Source organism: Macadamia integrifolia, chromosome 2 (genome assembly GCF_013358625.1).
Source record: "Macadamia integrifolia cultivar HAES 741 chromosome 2, SCU_Mint_v3, whole genome shotgun sequence".
In the NCBI taxonomy this organism is placed as follows: domain Eukaryota; kingdom Viridiplantae; phylum Streptophyta; class Magnoliopsida; order Proteales; family Proteaceae; genus Macadamia; species Macadamia integrifolia.
In genome coordinates, this window is record NC_056558.1 from 12,289,510 (window position 1) to 12,307,469 (window position 17,960).

The window sequence follows — 17,960 nt, forward strand, 5'->3', positions numbered from 1 at the left end:
GTTTTTGTTCTACTCATTTTTTCTTTTTAAAAAGTATTAATTCCAAGATAGATCTCCATTATTCTTACTTGACATCCATCCCTACTTTTCTGTCATTCATCAAGACTACATCAACAACAAAAAGCTTATATACTCTGAGGATACGATCATGAATGTCTTTAGTCAACTAATCTAGGATTAGTATAAACAAATTAGACTTAAAACAGATTCTTAACGAAATCCAATAATAATTAGGATTACACTGCCCTATTATGTTACTCAGATCATTATACATATATTTAATTATGTTTATCTCCATCTAGAATTTATCCTCCACCAACAAGATCCCAACGGTCCCTAGATATTTTATATCACATTCAACTCGTGTCCTTAGCTGTTCTATCACGTAATCTTTTTTCTTTGAAAGTGATTAAACAAAGTGAAATCCGTATACCAGTTCACACATTGCCTTGTATTGAAGGTAATATGCTTCTTACCATATAAAAAAAAAAAAGGTAAGATGCTGACCTGACAAGCATGGCATTCATCATCGTTGTGTCTTTTTTGGGGCAGATATATCAACCTTGTCGGTGCCAACTAATACTAAGATATTTATTTAAGGCAAAAGTTTTTTCGTCACTTAAGATGAAGAGAATCTTTCAATTCATAGCAAATTAACCATATGATTGACTTCTTGGGACAATTGGGACAATGAACCCAAGAGGGTAGTGTAGATGGTGAGAAATGATTTTAATATGAATCGTAAATTTGAATGTTTTAAGTTCGATTTTCATTAGGTACATCTTGTGTCACTCACATAAGGGCGTTTAATGTTCTTTACTACTTTTAGTGAAAGTTGAATGATTCTCATTCAACCCAATATAACTCAATTCATGCGGTGGTGGAGTCAGGCCAAAGGCCTGAATATCCGTCATTGGTTAAAAAAAAAAAATCTTGGGATAATAAGTCTCATCATTAATTCACATATTCTTATTTTTAAAGTCTAAAATACCTTTTCCCTACATCCCAAAATAAAATTATATTTTCTCTATCAAATCAAAAGGTCAGATAACAACATATGCTTAACGTAATTGATGAACTGTGGTGCATAAAAAAAGCTCATACTCGCTGGGAGATCGTAAGTTCAAACATCTGGCCGTTACCTATTTTCCTTTGTTATATTAAAAAAAAAAAAAAAAAATAGAATGTTAAAGGGATTCTCCCTTCACCATTGATGCAAGATGGAAAAAAACGAAAGTGGCCAATGGGTCAAATTTATGGTGTTGCAATGCACGGGGCTAACCTTTGGACTGGGGCTCAAACTTTGTACACAGTGGGGCCCGTCCACAGAGTCCTTCCAGAGAAATCTCATGTGCAGACAAAGATTTTCACGTATGCTGATGACATGTGCCGTTGCAAACCAGGGAAGGCATCGAAAGACAACCACAGAGGATCCAGTCCTGGACCCACCATAAACAAACGGTTGTCGTTGCCCCAGGTCACAACAGAATCTTGTCGCTGGTGCTCATCCACAAATCCTTATCGTCCAATCAGAATCAATTAACAGGCCAAAAGGACAAACCTTTTACCCTATTGATGCTTCCTTCCGTGGACCCATGGGTCCAGCGATGGCGCAGGGACCACGCTGCCGAAAGGGAATCCTTAACCTTTATATAGTTAGGTTCTTTGGCCTTTTTCTCAATAGAACGTTCTCCTCGTTACTGGTTCCGTAGAGACTTCAAACTAGACTATATTTGGTAGCTTCTTGATCTTCTCTTCTAGACAGAGAGAGACAGAGAGAGAGAGGGTTTAGAGTTGATGAGAAGATGAAGATGAAGGGAAGCTCGATCACAACCTTGGCACCTTTGCTGCTACGGGAGCTTGTAACCTCTTTGTTTATCTCTGCAGATCAATCCCTTATCAACTTATCAGAGAGATACAAACTGGTCCAGATCCTTCATCGTCTCCTTGTCCACACTTTCTTCTTCTTCCTTCGGCTCCTCCCATCCTTCTTGTCTTCTGTACTCATCACTCCATCATTGTCCGAGAACTCCGCTCTCAATTCTTCTGCTGCTCTCTCAAAATCTAAACCTCAAGCCTTCATTCCCAATAAGGGAGCTGGAGGCTCCAGTATCGCTAGAGCTTTGTCGCAGCTACTATCACTCATGAATGAGATCCCAGTCAGCTCTCGCAAGTACCAAGTGGTGAGATCTCTTGCAGAGAAGCTCATCGACGAGAACCTCCGTGAAGATCACGAAAGTCTCAAGGAAGTCAACCGTGTCGCCCTCTCTGCCGCCTTCTCCGAGACGCTTCTCCAGCTCGAAGCTGCCATGTCGAAGCAGGAGCGTCGACGTGTTTCTGGTGATGGTGGATCAGTGTCTGGGTCTTGGACTGGATCCGGAACGGGACCCGGGCCGTTTAGTTACAGGATGAGAAGAGTCTTGCGAGGTCTTCGGTCATTCAGGGAAGGTGCAAGTTTTGTCTTCGCCGGTGATGGTGGTGACGGTGGTGGTTCCGAGGAGAAGTGGGGGGTCGAGCTGCTTTGGTTGGCTCAGAAGATGGCGGATTGCGGATGTGTTGAAGAGGCGGAATGGAGGTGGGGGACCATGTCGAACTTGGCTAGGCTAGCTCTCATAGCGGAGCCGCGACTTCAAGGATCGCTAGTCAAGTTCTCAGGTAATTTTTCCATTCTAAATGAGAATCTTGAGCGTGCAATAATAATAAGGTTGCTCCATTATGATCAAATATTATCATGGGTTCAAGTTAGGAAAGAGGGGTCCTCTACAAGCAAGAGGCTCCTACTGCTGCAAGGTCTGAGCGAGGCGAATGTATACGCAAGTTTATTCCTACTAAGAAGAGGCTATTTCCAAGTTTTGAACATGTGACTAACAAGTTACAATAGTACAACTTAACCGTTGTGACATAGGCTCACCCACTATCTTCTCCAATCACTCTGCTCCCAAATTCTCTCCAACCATACATGTGCAAGTTTCTGATTGGAAGGAGAATCATTGGAGAGGATTCATATCCTCCAATGGTTGGGAGGGTGGTCGGACCGCACTTAGACACCAAGTCATTGGAGAGAAGTGTAAGGTTGCGATTGGTATGTGTATGGAAACGTTTCGTGTCAAAAACGAAAATTTTAGTTTCTGTGTCAAAATAACATTTATCATTATTATTATTTTTTTTTTATGGAATGGAACAAGAACGACGGAACAACTTACCTTTTGTTGTTCCGTTAATTCCCATAAATGGACCAAGCATTTTATTTATTTATTTTTTTTTTCATGAAATGAAAAAACTTCAAAAATGTTTTTCTGGAATATTACCAAACGCAGCCTAAGACTGTTTACATTATGATCCTCTCCATACCCGTGGTGATGAAAACCTTGTGCATTGAGTACACCCCTTGGATCAGAATCTCATCTCATTCATTGATAGCAAATGTTTGACTAATCATCAATGAATGAACTGGAAAACTGGGGATCAGGAATGTTCTCTTCTAAGAATATGATTTTCAATTTCCTTTTTTTTCTTTTCCCCAACTCACAACTCTGCTTCAAGTTTGTAGCTCTAAATCTAAAATCCATGGTTGCTTCTCTCTCTCTTCGGCAACATTTACCTGTTTTGACTTGGTGGGTTACTCATTTTCTTCTTCTCCTTGTGGCAGCATTCTTGTTCAAGCAGGTCAAAGGAATAAGAAACGAAACTGGAGATGATCAACACAGAGAAAGCACAATGAACATGCTAACGACATGGTTGCCATTGTTGTGTCGTGCAAGCAATGGTGTGGATGCACCTGTGCTAAGCAGCAGAGAAAGGGAAGAACTGGAAAGAGTACTGGAAGAGACGATAGAAATGTTGGGGCAGGATGAAGAGAAGGAGGAGGTGTTGTCCCTATGGCTACATCACTTCACTTCCTGCCCTTCCTCCGACTGGCCCAACCTCCAAGCCTGCTACACTCGCTGGTGTGATGTGTCTCGCAAACTCTTGCTCCTTAGCTGAACCTCTCCCATCAGTCTAACTTCATTACATATATTTAGCTAATTCCATTAATTTCTTGGTATTTTTTAAATTCTCATGTATTTTGTAACTATGATCCATAAGATGCTCTCCATCCCATTCCTCACACCTTATGTTAGTGAACGGATCAGGTTTACGTACGAGAATGTTCTTGTATGTCCCTGGTTCATAGATTTAGAATCTATTAAATGAAGAGAGAGAAAATTGATTCTAAATCCATGGATCAAGAAAAAATTGATTCTAAATCCACGGATCAAGAACGTTCTCGTACATTCTCATATGTGAACTTGATCCGCTCTCCTTTTGGTAAACCTGCCTTCATAATATAATCATAGGCGTCGAAATGGAATCCCGCTCCAATTAAAAGGGTATCTTAGAAAATACTAAAATCTAAGAGGAAAAAAAAATCAACAATAAAACCATCCTAAAAATATTACCCACAAATCACTTGTTACAGTAAACAAAATATTATAATCTCAAAGTTAAATGTCAATAATGTGCAGACAATTATAAAAGAGAAGCTAAACAAAAAAAAATGAGGAAAAGACACATGGGAGACTACTACAAGGTGAACCAGTTTCCTTTCACAGACTCACTAAATAAATTTAATTTTAAACAAATATGGTTGATCTCACAATAAACCACTTCACCGAACTCCATAGAACATCTAATGTGTTAAAAAAAAAAAACAAAAAAACAAAAAAAAAAAAAAAAAAAAAAAACAAACAAACAAACAAACAAACAAAGACAATAATCTTAAATCACAATTTTACACTTATTACAAGCCAGTAGTAATGGGTCTCAATGCTGCTATACTAATTCATCCACCCTTGACAGTCCCAGAAGAATCATTCACCCGTCTGGGCCAAGTATTTCTGCAAGAAATGTTGAAGATACACAACACATCAGGAGAAAGCATATCCATCCAAGAATATACAGGATCATATTAGTGTTCAATCAATTTACTGATCTCTACATGTGCATGCATGCCATCACTTAAGGCCACATTCAGACTATATAACACAAACAATCACATCTTCCATTCCTTAAAAAAACAGGGGTGGTTGCCACCATTTTAGAATGCATAAAACTAGAAACAGCTACAGATGCAATTGAATAACAATGCATATAAAAAGCCATGGCTTGAGGCATCATAACCAACCCGCACAAGAAATCCATTGACAATTTGCCACTTATGATAAGTATTGAGATAGTCCCACATCGACTGTGGGTAACTCAACTATCTTGTATAAGAGCCACAAGAGGCCACCCCACTTTAAGCCAATTGGTTTTAAGATAGAAGCTTTAACATGGTATCAGAGCGGGTACGTTGGGCTTCTGTTGATGATGAGCTCCTTGCTTGACCCACGAAGACAAAGCCATAAGAGCCCTGCACGTAAGGGGGAGTATTGAGATAGTCCCACATTGACTGTGGATAACTCCGGAATTGACTCATAATTTGAACGGTGCAAGAAACATAGTTCCAACACAAGCAAGAACCCAACATACCAGGCCTAATGGCTCTCTGGTGAGTTTCCATTCAGTTAACATAATTCCCAACACAGGCAAGAGCCTAACAAAGAAGGCTTAATAATTCTGGTGATTTTCTATTCACACGCAACATTTGTACCATATCAGCTATCTCCTTACTCCAAATAGATTATATTTTCATCCTAAAGAACAACGTATAGACAACTCAAATTTATCATGAAAATCAAACGAAAGAAGCTGTTCTAATTGTATGCCCTCTGATGGTTAAATGAGAGGTCCAGGTTTGACAATGTCTCTGTTGGGGGTTCAGTTTTTTTTAACTTCGAAGGTTACACCAAATCCAGCAGAAACATACTGTATTACACTTGAAAACTGCTTACATTACTCTTCCATCACACTGACTACTCTACTGTCTAGTATATGAGCCATCTAAGATGAAATCAAATTAAGTTGTCATAGTATAAAGACCTGAAAGTTGCAAAAGAACTAAGAAATGAAAAGGAGAAAATATAGGAATTAATTGACATAACAATGGAAATGATAGCTTATCATTTACCTCACTCATCTGGCAAATCTGAGGTCCATAATGTGAGATTATCCCTAAGAAGCTGCATTATAAGGGTGCTGTCCTTGTAAGATTCTTCATTAAGGGTATCAAGTTCCGCAATTGCTTCATCAAATGCTTGTTTAGCCAGATGGCATGCTCTGTTTACCACAGAATTGGCACCAATATTGAAGTTAATAAACATACATATCTTCAATGGAAGAGTACAATCATAATAATCAGTGACTGCTTCAGAAAAACAAATTAGCAAAGAAAATTAAGCTAATAAAGATTACATTTTCAACAAGTAAGCTGAAGACTCAAAGGTCAAAGCAAAGAAAATCTTGAGAGAAAAAGATTCAAGCAAACCTTTCAGGGGAGTTCAATATCTCATAATAAAATACTGAAAAGTTCAGGACCAGGCCAAGTCTGATAGGATGAGTTGGTGGCAGATCCGTTGTTGCAGTACTAGTAGCAGCCTACGCCATTAAAATAAATCCATATAACCACTATTATAATTTTTTGAACTTCGAAGTGAGCAAAAGAGAACTAAAAAAAAAAAAAAAATGTGCCAATGCAAGAAAGAACTGAACATACTTGATAGGCCTTGAGTGACTGATCTGCAGCCTCTTTACGGTTATTCCCTGTTTTAAATTCAGCCACATATCGATAATAGTCTCCCTTCCTGGTAAGAACAAAGATGGATAACAACAGTAGATCCATATCAGCATTAAAAAAAAAGTTGAAAAGGGAAAAAGGAAAATAAATACTACAAAATATGATAAACAAACTTAAGAAAATTAAGGAATAGTTAAAATAAGGCAAGAAGGTATGCTCAAAATAGAAAACAGCAACCCCCCCTATGATTTTAGACACTGAAATACCATAGGGTCTAATATCTGATTGATCACACCTAAGAGATGTCTTAAACTAAAAGTGCAACTCTGAACATTTAACTGGCAGGACACAGGAAATGTAAATCCTATCCTCCTGCATGTATTCCAAACACAACACATGCATGCTAACGGGTTCCTCTAATTCTCTTGTCCTAAAAGCAGGAAATACAAACAATTCATTTCACATCACCTTCAATCCATCACTCATAACAGTACATCTCTACAAGCAAAAGTAAGAATAATAAAAATAAGTTTCTCACATCTTATAGTAGAAAACCGTCGATTCTCCAGTTGATGAGGATGGAAGGAGGTGTTCATCAATAACAGATAAGATGTCATTGCAGATATTTGAAAGCTCATCCTCAACCTTCTGCCTGTAATTTCTTATCCTCTTCACATTTATCTCATTCCCTCTGGCCTCCTCCTTTTGCTCGATCGAAGATAATATCCTCCATGAAGCCCTTCTCGCCCCAATCACATTCTTATACCCAACTGACATCAGATTCCTCTCCTCCACTGTCAGTTCCACTTTTAATCTGGCAACCTTCTTCATTGATTCAACCATTTCTGCAAAATAAGAACAACAACAATAACAACATCAGTCCAAAATTTGATAAAGGAGTTCAATATCATTCTCTCTCCATTCATCCATCTCCTGAAAGTGTTCAGGCCCAAAGTCACAATTCCAATGGCCTTTAACTTCTTCTCAACACTAGGTAAGGAACTAGTTTAATCAGTAACCTCCCCCAGCATAATCAAGTTTACTAAATTTCACCCAGAGGTCCTCCGCGTCAAACTGAGAGAGTTAGTGGCAAAAGTATCAACTGGATAGGCAACCAAAATAGTCACATATTGAAACACAGGTGACTTTGGGTGGTCCAAACTCCAAAGAAATAGATCAAACAAGTGGAAGTGGAATTATATCTGCACTTTGGAATGTAAACATATATAACACAGACCCAAACAAACCCAAAAGCAAAGTTCAAGAATATTAATAGTAAACATTTTTTGTAGTCTCTGCCTATAAAATCAAGTAAACAAGAAGCAGCACTAAAAAAATAGCCAAGATAGAGCATAACCAAACTCTTGCCTCCATGCAGCACAAACTACATAGAATACATTCAAACATCTATAGGGTGAAAGACTGCAATTAGAATGTTCTTAAGAAATATCCATAAAATCGAAAACAGAAAGTTGAAAACACCAAAAAAGAGAGAAATAAACACAAAGAGATATTAGCATCAGATACCCTGATGGGTAAACAGAAAAGCTTGGCCATCAAGGAACAGGGGGGGGGGAATTCATGCTTTCTACTTTCATCATCCCATTATTAAGAGCAGTAGCAGAAGAAGAAGAAGAAGAGGAAGCAAATTCAAATGGAGGGTTTAACTCAAAGCTTGGTATGTGAATAAAGAGTAAAAGAGCAAGTTACCATCGTATCTCTCCGCTTGCTCTGCAACCTTAGCCATGTAAACATAAATTTCTCTCTCGTTCTCCTTCTCCATCTCTTGATCTCTTCCACTCCCAAATCCAAATTTCAATTTCCTTAACCCATTTATGCTCTCTCTCTGAACTCCCGGAGGATGCTTTAGTAACTGCCTTGCCTTTCGGATACGCTGTTCTCAAATATGGACCGTTAGATTTAGACTATGGAATTATACAATGATTAGCCAATGGACTTTCTGTAATACACAGCTGCTTTTCCTTGGAACACGTCAGCCACTCGTTTGAGATAACCAATTGACAAAATGGACAGTTTCTGGTACGTAATTACGGAAAAGGGATTAGGAGATATGTTCCAAACAAGGGAAGAAGGAGGGCAAAAAGGACAATGAGAGGTGAAAGACTGAAAGGGAGTTGAATTTCGGGTACCTATAATATAGTTGGTACTTGGTACCATTGTACATATACTGGTCAACTGGATGGGTGGTACTGGAATCGTTGGCACTACGGTTCAGAAAATCGGGTTAGATGGTCAAAATCGCCTGGATCGGATTGGGATCGGGTTTTAATCCACTGATATGATCTAACGGTACAAAAATCTTAAAAAAAACCAATTATTAAAAAAAATGGTGATACATTTTTTCGATCTGGATCCCAAATTTTAAAACCTATGGTTTAAGTCGGGTAGATGTTCATAATCTGTTACTTCAAGATGGTTCTCAATGAAGATGCGTACATGGTTCATCCTCCAGGTTTAAATGATGCTTATTCCCATCCCAATTTTGTATGCAAGCTATATCTATAAGTAAATAACTAAAAGTAAGTACCTCATGCATGGTTTCATCGTTTGTCTCAATTTGTAACTTCTTTAAAGGTTTTGTGCTTTCCAATCCTATCCATCCATGTTCATCTATAATTAGGGAACCATCAAGATACCCAAATAAGTTCTGAACCTTGAAGGAAGGGTTCCAATTGAGTCATTCAAAATGATAACTTTCTAAGGTTAAGTTTGATGGAGAGGTAATGGTGGCACAAATGTAGTGATATAGTTAGGACAATGAGGAAGAGCAGTGTTTGCGAGGAAGAAGAAGAAGAAGAAAAAGAGTATCAGAATAACTTTGAAATCCATGTTTGTATAATGCATAGTTATAAGCAATCCAATGTTACATGCCATAAAATTCTGGTGTTATAAGGGAAGAAAACCATGGTAGAACTAAACAAGGGAAGAAAATTTTAATATTACAAAATTACAAGGAATATTTGCATATTATGAATAATATTGCAATCATTGGTTTTGTTGTTGTAGGTGCTTGAGCAATAAGGAATTTACATACCTGTATATTGGTTTTGCATCTTTTGAACCCCAAGAACCCCAAATACAACCCTACAAGAGAGGTGATGGTCTCCATAAACTAATCTCGCAATCAAGGATGAAGAGAGAATCTCTTTATTTTTTTCTTCTATTTTTAATGGTAGGAAGAGAATCTCTTTATCCATTATGATGTGACATCATGTTTATCCATATATCGTGGTTCAAAAAAAAAAAATTCCCCTTTTTCTTCCACCACCCAATCAGAAAAAAAAAGAAAAAGAAAAAAGGGAAGAACAAGAGGCCAAGCCATTTTTATCTTAAATGAGAGATATATGGTTGTTATCTCTACCACTTTGTTGGATCTTAAGCTTTGATACATGTTTTTTTATGAATTTGGATTCTTTGCGATAAACAGTGAGGTGTAGTGAGCATCTAATGGTTGGAAAGGCCCGTCCATGCACCCCTAGCCATCACTGCTCATCATAGAGGATTTTTTTTTACATTTTTCAAATCACTCCCCACCGTAAATTAGTGTGCAGAACCTTGTACTTATAATATTGATTACGCACATAAATTATCAAATTCTAGTTTTAGAAACTACCTAGTGGTTTCACTGGAAAAAAAAAGAAGAAAAAGGAAAGAAACTATGCATCATCCATAACTAGCTATCTTATGTAGATTTAAATTTTGCTTATTTGGAAGTGTTCCTTATTCAAACCTACTTTCCCACCTTAGAAAAAAGGAAATTAAAAGATTAAAAAAAATAAAAATAAAAAACCTCCCTCACCCCGCCGCCACCACCACCACACAAAAAGAAGAACCTTAGATGATTCTCTTTTGATTAAAAAAAAAATTAATAATAAAATAGAAGTATTTGATAGCTAATCAGCCCCTTCTGTTAGTAAAGAAGACTGGGATGAAATAGAGTGACAATGTATTGACAAAATAAAGTCAATTTTATTCTCATTTATCTGAACCTCATAATCAAAAGGAAAATGGAATATTGCTGTGGTTACAAAACAAATCGCTTCTGGAATATGTCAAATTGTTCTGAAGATGACAACTGAGGTTCCTGTACACTCAACCATAAAACTCAAGTTAAAATCACATATTAGGAGAAAGAAAATCATTTTCACAGATCTTTACCAAAAGAAAAGAAGATCATTTCAATGAATAATTAAAATAATCTTGGATCTTCATCGGAAAACCACATAATCTATACCAAAGTTCATGTGGATCCAAATTCTTTCTTTATAGATAATAAAGCTTCCATTTCCACTTGTTTACTATCTTCATTTTAATCACCATAGGAATGGTTATCTTCTCCATAACTACTAACAGAACCCTACGAATATTATTAAAAATATTGTTGATGGGTATCTAAGCTTAAGTTATTGTCTTTATCTGAAAGCACCTGAAAATCCTTTCCCATGTTTCTTTATGTAGCAACGATTATGTTAAAGTCATTCACCCTTGTTCATATATAAGGATTTGTGATGGAAGTTTCATGAAGGATTCTTCCAAGGAAAGATGGGCATATGTAACTATTTTTGATATTCTATTACTATGAATTTTGGTCATATAGGGAGCGCTGAAGAAACAGAAGCAAGAGGGATCGATGCTTCAATATTTGCAACAAGCAAGATCATTGGAAGTCACAATAATGGACATTTAGACTCACCGTCAAGAGCTGGTAGATTGGATGAAAGAGAGATCCTCGATGAATTTTCCATGGGAGATTTTTACTATCAAGTCCATTTTCAAGCTATTTTTGAGATTTACTCTTTTAAAACAAGTTATTTTTTTTCAAGCATTCAGCCTGACTAGTCCCGCGGTCAATCGTGTGGATCGGGTCACACCAGAATTGAATGAGAATCATTCGACCATCATAGGGATTATAATGATGGTTGTATCTGAGAACTTGGACTCTTTTCTACTTTAATTTTATTTCTGTTTTTCATACCTAAAAATAATAAGAATAATGATATTAATAACTTATACTAGTTGGATTCAAAATCAAGATTATCAAGAAATGAATGGAAACTATATATTCACACATATGTGAATAGTAAATACCTGAGATAGCTTAGTGCGAAATAGTTTTTTAAAGAGATATGCTATTGGACCATTTAATCTTCTTCCTGAGTTACATTCTCGAATGGCAGATCTCATGGCATGGAGCAAGTGACCATATGTCAATCCAGGTGTGTAATCCACAGCACGAATGAAACTATATGTCATGGCTCCTTGCATAAGTTCTCCTGATGAGAAAACCTGCAACTTAGAACAATGATATCAAAATCATTTAGCTGATAAGTTGGAGCTTGTGGTTGTTTCCAACTATCATTAATGGCAGTTGCTACTATTACATTGGTATCTGCCGAGGTCTGACTATCATCACAAGCACTGAAACAAAGAGCTAGTCCACCACTTGTCCCTTTATAGACACCTGAAGGACAGCTCTGATCTTGCCACCAGTGAGCTCCATCTCTATTTAGAAGTTGAAAAAATAAACATAGAAATAATAAGTGCTGATAATTTACAGTAATTTTGTTTGTAAATTGCAAAATTAAGCTGCATTGGGATGCATTCTCAAAAAAAATTTTGGGTCTAGAACACATTCTAAAATGAGAAAATAAAGAAACCAACCGGTTGATCTTGCAAACGAACGGTAGATCAAGAACTGTTCCACTATGGCAAGCATCAATAATGGCATGAAGGGTTGCCCCTCTAGGGAGAGGCTTGACAATGGTAGCATTGATCTCATCATCAATTATCATCCCTGCAGTTTGGTAATCAAGAGGGCAAAGAGTCTCATCATACCCATCAATTTCATCTCCATTGAGGTTTGGTTGTTGTGAACCATGGCCTGAATAGTGAAACACCAATGAATCCCCTGGCTTGCAATCATGGATGAGCCATTGCAATGCCTGTTGGATATTTCTTTTTGTTGGAATTTTGTCCGGATGTGGCTCATCTTCTGCAAATTGGTTTTGAGTTTCGAACAAAGTGAGAAAGAAATTCACAATATAATCTTAATATATAATAAAAAAAAAAAATCCCAGTGCACTAGGCTCCCGTTATTCTAAGATTGGGAGGGGCAAATGTACACAACCTTACTTAGTAATAAATTACTACACAATATATGTGATATGAATATACTTATGTCGTGTATGTATGATGAAATATTCGTTAAATGTATATAAGTTTATCTTCACAATCGGTCTAAGTTCTGTCACATGATAGGATGATATGACAATTTTGACCAATGGAGAGATAAGGCAATGTCAAGATCAACCACATGTCAAATTTCCGACTCAAAATTCAAGATTAATTATGTACCCTCTAATGCATCCTCGATAGTTTGTGTTCCTTCTCTATCTTCCTAAAATCATGTTTCATTTTTTCTATTTTGAAAACTGTCTAGGTAAAATATTTGACATGTGAGAAAGGACTTTGGGATATAGTTGTTCATAAAATTTGTACCCATCCAACAAGCCATGAGTGGAGAAATGAAAATCTATACACCATACAGAAAAAACACTAAACAAAAAGAAAGAAAAAGAAACAATCACACAAGCATGACGCAAGGATATATACATATGGTCCAGGAAGGTGCCTATGACCACATAGTGATGAGAGTAGTTTCACTAGCAAAGAATATAGGGTTACAAGCTCTTTTCTAACACCTCTTTATGTTTACAAAGAATTCCCAGTAACCCTAATAACTCCCTGTAACTACCAATTTGTAAGAAAAACAAAGAAATATAATTTCTAGAATTACCCTAGGTAAACCTTAAACAGATTTTAACGACCCTTTGAAGGCACCCATGACTCAAAACTATAGAATAGAAGACATCAACCCTCAACAATGTGGCATAAACAGCATCAGTGTTGTGCATATAAGGAAAAAACCAAACCTGGGGCCTGGTTTGAGTTTGTTTGACCCACCCCATCATCTCTCTCTCTCTCTCTCTCTCTCTCTCACACACACACACACACACACTTTTGCATGTGCACCAAAAGGTTGTTCTTACCTGTGAGAACAAGGACGGACTCATTTGGAAATCCCAACCTTTGAACCAAGAAGTATCTCATGCAATTAACGTCATTAATGCTTCCTTTGAGCTCAAATCTCTTCCCTTTGTAACTCACTCCACAGAGAAGTGCCTTCTTCCGTCCTCTTCCCACCACTGAAGAAGGATATGAAATTGGTGGTGCAGGTAGAGGAGGGTAATAACCATTGTAAACACCTGGTAGTGACGGTTTGTTATTCAGCGAGGAGGTTGCAACATAGTTTATGGCTGTGTTAGATACGTTGGTTAAGAACCCCTTGATCCACTCTCCAGCGTAGTTGACCCGCTCAGGCACCGGTCGAAGACAGATGGTTGATCCACACCGGTAACACCGGATAGATCGGGTCTCCGGTGGCACAGTTAACTGCATGCCACAACCTCTACAACTCACCCTTCTACCTTCCATTTTATTGGATCGCATTGGAGCCAAACTGGGATCAAAGGTTAAATAAAATAGAAGAGAAAAAGATAAATTATTGTGTAATAAGGAATTGGTTATTAGTTTTTAATGAGAGTGATCCTTCTTTCTCTTTACAATGTAAAGTGTGAGGAACCATATTCTTTGTTTTCTGTTTTTTGTTAGAAAAAACCATATTCTTTGTTGCACCATGGATACAGGTACGGAGAACCATATTCGCAACCTAAAGTCTCATCAAATATTTATGTTTTATGCATAAGCAATAATCCCACATTATAGTTGGTACTATTGTACATATACTATCCCACTAGACATAGCTTGGGCCACTCACATGGGGTGTTTAGTATTTTTCACTGTTTTTAGTGAAAGTTGAATGGTTTTCATTCAACCCCGGTATGACCTGGTCCATGCGGTTGTGAGGTCAGTTTAGGCCCGCAGGATTAATCAGACATGTATACACATCGTTAGGAAAAAAAAATTTGTACATATACTGGTCAACTGGATGGGTGGTAGTTTGTATAGTTGGTACTATGGTTCAAAAGATCGGGTTGGATGGTCAAAATCGCCTGGATCGAATTGGGATTGGGTTTCAATCTAGTATGATCTAATGGTAAAAAAGTCTAAAAAAAAAAAACGATTATTAAACAAAATGGTGGTACATTTTTCGATCCAAATCATCATTGAGACAGATCCCAAATTTTAAAACCTACGGTTTAAGTTTGGTAGATGTTCATAATGCATTTCTTCAAGATGGTTCTCAATGAGGATGTATACATGGTTCATCCCCCAAGTTTTGGGATGCTTATTCCTATCCCAATTTTGTATGCAAGCTACATCGATAACTATATAGCTTAAGGCAAGTACCCGGCCCATGCATGGTTTTATCATCTGTTTCAAATTTTAACTTCTTTCGAGGTTTTGTGCTTCCCAATCCAATCCATCCAAGTTGATCTAGAATTAGGGAACCATCAAGATAACCAAATAAGTTCTTACCTTGAAGGAAGGGTTCCAATTGAGTCTTTCAAAATAATAACTTTCTAGGGTTAAGTTTGATGGAGAGGTGATGGTGAGCACAAACGTACTGGTATAGTCGGGACAACGACAAAGAGTTGTTTTTGTGAGGAAAAAGTAGAAGAAAAAGAGTATTGGAATAACTTCGAAATCCATGTCTTTAAGATGCATAGTTATAAGCAATCCAAAGTTACGTGCCATAAAATTCTGGTGTTATAAAGGAAGAAAACCATGGTAGAACTAAACAAGGGAAGAATATTTTAATATTACAAAATTACAAGGAATATTTACATATTATGAATAGGGTGACTTTCATCAACCTCCCCTGATGTTTGCCTATATTACATCCTCCCCTTAAAAATCTATTTATTACATTTAGACCCAAAAATCTAACAACATTAGAGTAATGTTAGTTTTGAATTTTAAAAGACAAAATTGCCCCTACAATTTTGTATACCTATAACACCTCTCTTCTCTCTTATAAATCAACACCCATCACAAACCAAAGAAAAAGGACGCCTGCCCTTACCTTGTTTGGCAACGGTGGAGAGAAGCTGTCATTTCCGACGAAGGTGGGTGAAGTCTCCGAACTCTTTCCATTACAAGAGGCCAGTACTCATCTGCCCGTTCATTAATTTCTTTTGAAGACCACAAAAATTCCACCTTGTCTCCTTCGGGATCCATCTCCATGGATTTCCAAATCTCAATTAAGTACTCTCCAACATTTCTAATTTTCTTCGAGTCACCCCACATTTTGTTGTTTAGCTGGGCAAACCAATCTGCAGCCCATATATCTTGACTTTGCGTCCACCAGATGTTAGTTTGTTCACAATTATTGCCTTCATAACTCCCCGACAAATAAAAACCAAATAGTAAAGGCTGCATTCAGGAATCAGAACGAAAATTCATATGGTATTGTGTCTCATTCCCCATATCGGGGGGTGTCAATTCTAAGCGAGCCCTAGTAGGTCTAATCGAGCTTGAAATGTTTATGATCCAACTTAGATTGACTCGACTCAACATGTTTCTTAAGTGGACATTCACGGTGTAGGTAGCTAGCCCATCAGTCACCCAACCGAATCGATATTGTTTTATGCTCGATTTGAATTGACTCATTGTAACCCGACCCAACTCGACTCCCTTTAATTCTACATAAAATTCTTATTGTGCCACTACTAATAAGAAACTAATTAAATTTCTTATCTTTTGCTTTGTAGTATGATTTGATTTAATCAATCTTTATTTTGTAAGTTGTGATGGTCATAATTTCTTCTTTTCTTTTATAAAAGAACAATCATAATCTCAACCCACTTAAGAATAGAATTTTAGAGTAGGCATGCTTAAAGCCCGTTTAGGCTTAAATAGATTTGTAACCCCGTTAAGGAAGCTCGATTAAAGCCCAACACCAATCGACCAACCCGATTATAAATCATACCATGTCCCCCAAAGCTAGGCTCGTTTACCTAAACGGACATTAACGATACAAGGCTTTTAAGTAGTCAAGCTCATCTAGCCGACCAGTTGACACCCCTACCCATATCTACCTTTTCGAACTAATTTTCAGTAATTCCCAAAAGCTAAATCCATTGTGTCTTAATAAAAAAACACCAGACCTCATACCCACCAGCACCAAACTCCAAGAAGAAGTAAGGTATGTGCTAAAACCGTAGTCTCTGGATGTCTGTGAGAAACTAAACTGATTACTCTGTTGATTCAAGGAGAAACCTATAATAATTCTTAGAGGAATCCTGTTCTGTAAAGAATCTAAAGGCCGCTTCTGATTTTCATGTTATTAATTGGAATTTTAATCATTACCAGAGCCTGATTCGAGGAATTGAACATGAATTAATGGCCGTTCTCGACTGGTCACCAAAGAAGTATGGAAGAACGATCGTGTCGAAATTATCGCCCATGATCAAGGCAACCAGACAACTTCCTCTTATGTTGCTTTCACCAATACAGAACGGTTGATTGGTGATGCAGCAAAGAACCAGGTTGCCATGAATCTGTCCAACACTGTATTCGATGCGAAGAGGTTCACTGGGCGGCGATTCTCTGACCCTTCCGTGCAAAGCGACATGAAGCTCTGGCCTTTCAAGGTCATCCCCAGCCCTGGCGATAAGCCCATGATCAAGGTGACCTACAAGGGTGAGAAGAAGCAATTCGCAGCGGAGGAGATCTCGTCCATGGTGCTGACCAAGATGAGGGAGATTGCAGAGGCGTTCTTGTGTCAAGACAGTGAAGAACGCTGTGGGGATTAGTATGTTAAAGGACAATAAAGGCAAAATCGGATTTTCAATAAAATTCTATCCACCTAACGGATTGACCCCACAAAGACGCTGACGGTGTTAGATTTTTGAGTCTAAATCTAATAAATAGATTTTTAAGAAAATGATGTAATATAGGCAAACAGCAGGGAGGTTAATATAATATTGCAATCATTGGTTTTGTTGTAAGTGCTTGTGCATTAAGGATTTTATATACCTATATGTTGGCTTTGCATCTTTTGAACCCCCAATAACCCCAGATACAGCCATACAAGATAGGTGATGGTCTCCATAAACTAATCTTGCAATAAGGGATGAAGGGAGAATCTATTTATTTTTTATTTTTTCTTTTTTCTTTTTTCTTTTTACTTTTTTAATGCTAGAAAGAGAATCTCTTTATCCATTATGATGTGACATCATGTTTATCGATATATCATGGTTCAAAAGAAAAAACTCCCTTTACTCTTTTCCCACCCCCACCCCCAAAGAAAAAAAAAAAA

The 17,960-nt window shown here is 37.5% G+C and overlaps 3 protein-coding genes across 4 annotated transcripts; 1 reads left to right on the forward strand and 2 right to left on the reverse strand.

Moving 5' to 3' along the window:
• Positions 1–1,695: 1,695 nt before the first annotated feature.
• LOC122071666 lies at positions 1,696–4,108 on the forward strand. The gene is made up of 2 exons (XM_042636048.1): positions 1,696–2,655; positions 3,650–4,108. Exons 1-2 carry the CDS (start codon positions 1,806–1,808, stop codon positions 3,982–3,984), a joined length of 1,185 nt encoding a protein of 394 aa, XP_042491982.1. The 5' UTR covers positions 1,696–1,805; the 3' UTR covers positions 3,985–4,108.
• Positions 4,109–4,453: 345 nt separating this feature from the next.
• LOC122071681 (14-3-3-like protein D) lies at positions 4,454–8,497 on the reverse strand. Of its 2 annotated transcripts, XR_006138248.1 has the most exons (7): positions 8,366–8,497; positions 7,194–7,500; positions 6,635–6,722; positions 6,407–6,516; positions 6,050–6,198; positions 5,165–5,392; positions 4,454–4,877 (listed from the first exon to the last, which is right to left on the reverse strand). XR_006138248.1 is itself a non-coding variant. In XM_042636071.1 (6 exons), exons 1-5 carry the CDS (start codon positions 8,436–8,438, stop codon positions 6,051–6,053), a joined length of 726 nt encoding a protein of 241 aa, XP_042492005.1. In that variant the 5' UTR covers positions 8,439–8,497; the 3' UTR covers positions 4,454–4,877; position 6,050. The 2 variants fall into 2 exon arrangements, 1 of the variants encoding a protein (XP_042492005.1); XM_042636071.1 differs by lacking the exon at positions 5,165–5,392.
• A 2,128-nt stretch (positions 8,498–10,625) lies between these two features.
• On the reverse strand, positions 10,626–14,184 carry LOC122071673 (metacaspase-3-like). Its single transcript, XM_042636061.1, has 5 exons — positions 13,726–14,184; positions 12,338–12,668; positions 12,058–12,178; positions 11,765–11,962; positions 10,626–10,760 (listed from the first exon to the last, which is right to left on the reverse strand). The coding sequence occupies exons 1-5, from the start codon at positions 14,168–14,170 to the stop codon at positions 10,701–10,703; spliced, it is 1,155 nt and encodes a 384-aa protein (XP_042491995.1). The 5' UTR covers positions 14,171–14,184; the 3' UTR covers positions 10,626–10,700.
• Positions 14,185–17,960: the final 3,776 nt, after the last annotated feature.

What these genes read in the sequence shown, in the direction of transcription:
- LOC122071666 (XM_042636048.1), top strand. Translation starts at nt 1,806, where the DNA reads ATGAAGATGAAGGGAAGCTCGATCACAACCTTGGCACCTTTGCTGCTA. An exon ending in ATCGCTAGTCAAGTTCTCAG is followed by an intron (nt 2,656 to 3,649) that starts GTAATTTTTCCA and finishes TCCTTGTGGCAG; the next exon opens with CATTCTTGTTCAAGCAGGTC.
- LOC122071673 (XM_042636061.1), bottom strand. Translation starts at nt 14,170, where the DNA reads ATGGAAGGTAGAAGGGTGAGTTGTAGAGGTTGTGGCATGCAGTTAACT. An exon ending in TTCGTTTGCAAGATCAACCG is followed by an intron (nt 12,179 to 12,337) that starts GTTGGTTTCTTT and finishes ACTTCTAAATAG; the next exon opens with AGATGGAGCTCACTGGTGGC. An exon ending in TTCGCACTAAGCTATCTCAG is followed by an intron (nt 10,761 to 11,764) that starts GTATTTACTATT and finishes TTGAGTGTACAG; the next exon opens with GAACCTCAGTTGTCATCTTC.
- LOC122071681 (XM_042636071.1), bottom strand. Translation starts at nt 8,438, where the DNA reads ATGGAGAAGGAGAACGAGAGAGAAATTTATGTTTACATGGCTAAGGTT. An exon ending in ACGGTTTTCTACTATAAGAT is followed by an intron (nt 6,723 to 7,193) that starts GTGAGAAACTTA and finishes TGTTCTTACCAG; the next exon opens with GAAGGGAGACTATTATCGAT. An exon ending in AGTCACTCAAGGCCTATCAA is followed by an intron (nt 6,517 to 6,634) that starts GTATGTTCAGTT and finishes TTAATGGCGTAG; the next exon opens with GCTGCTACTAGTACTGCAAC.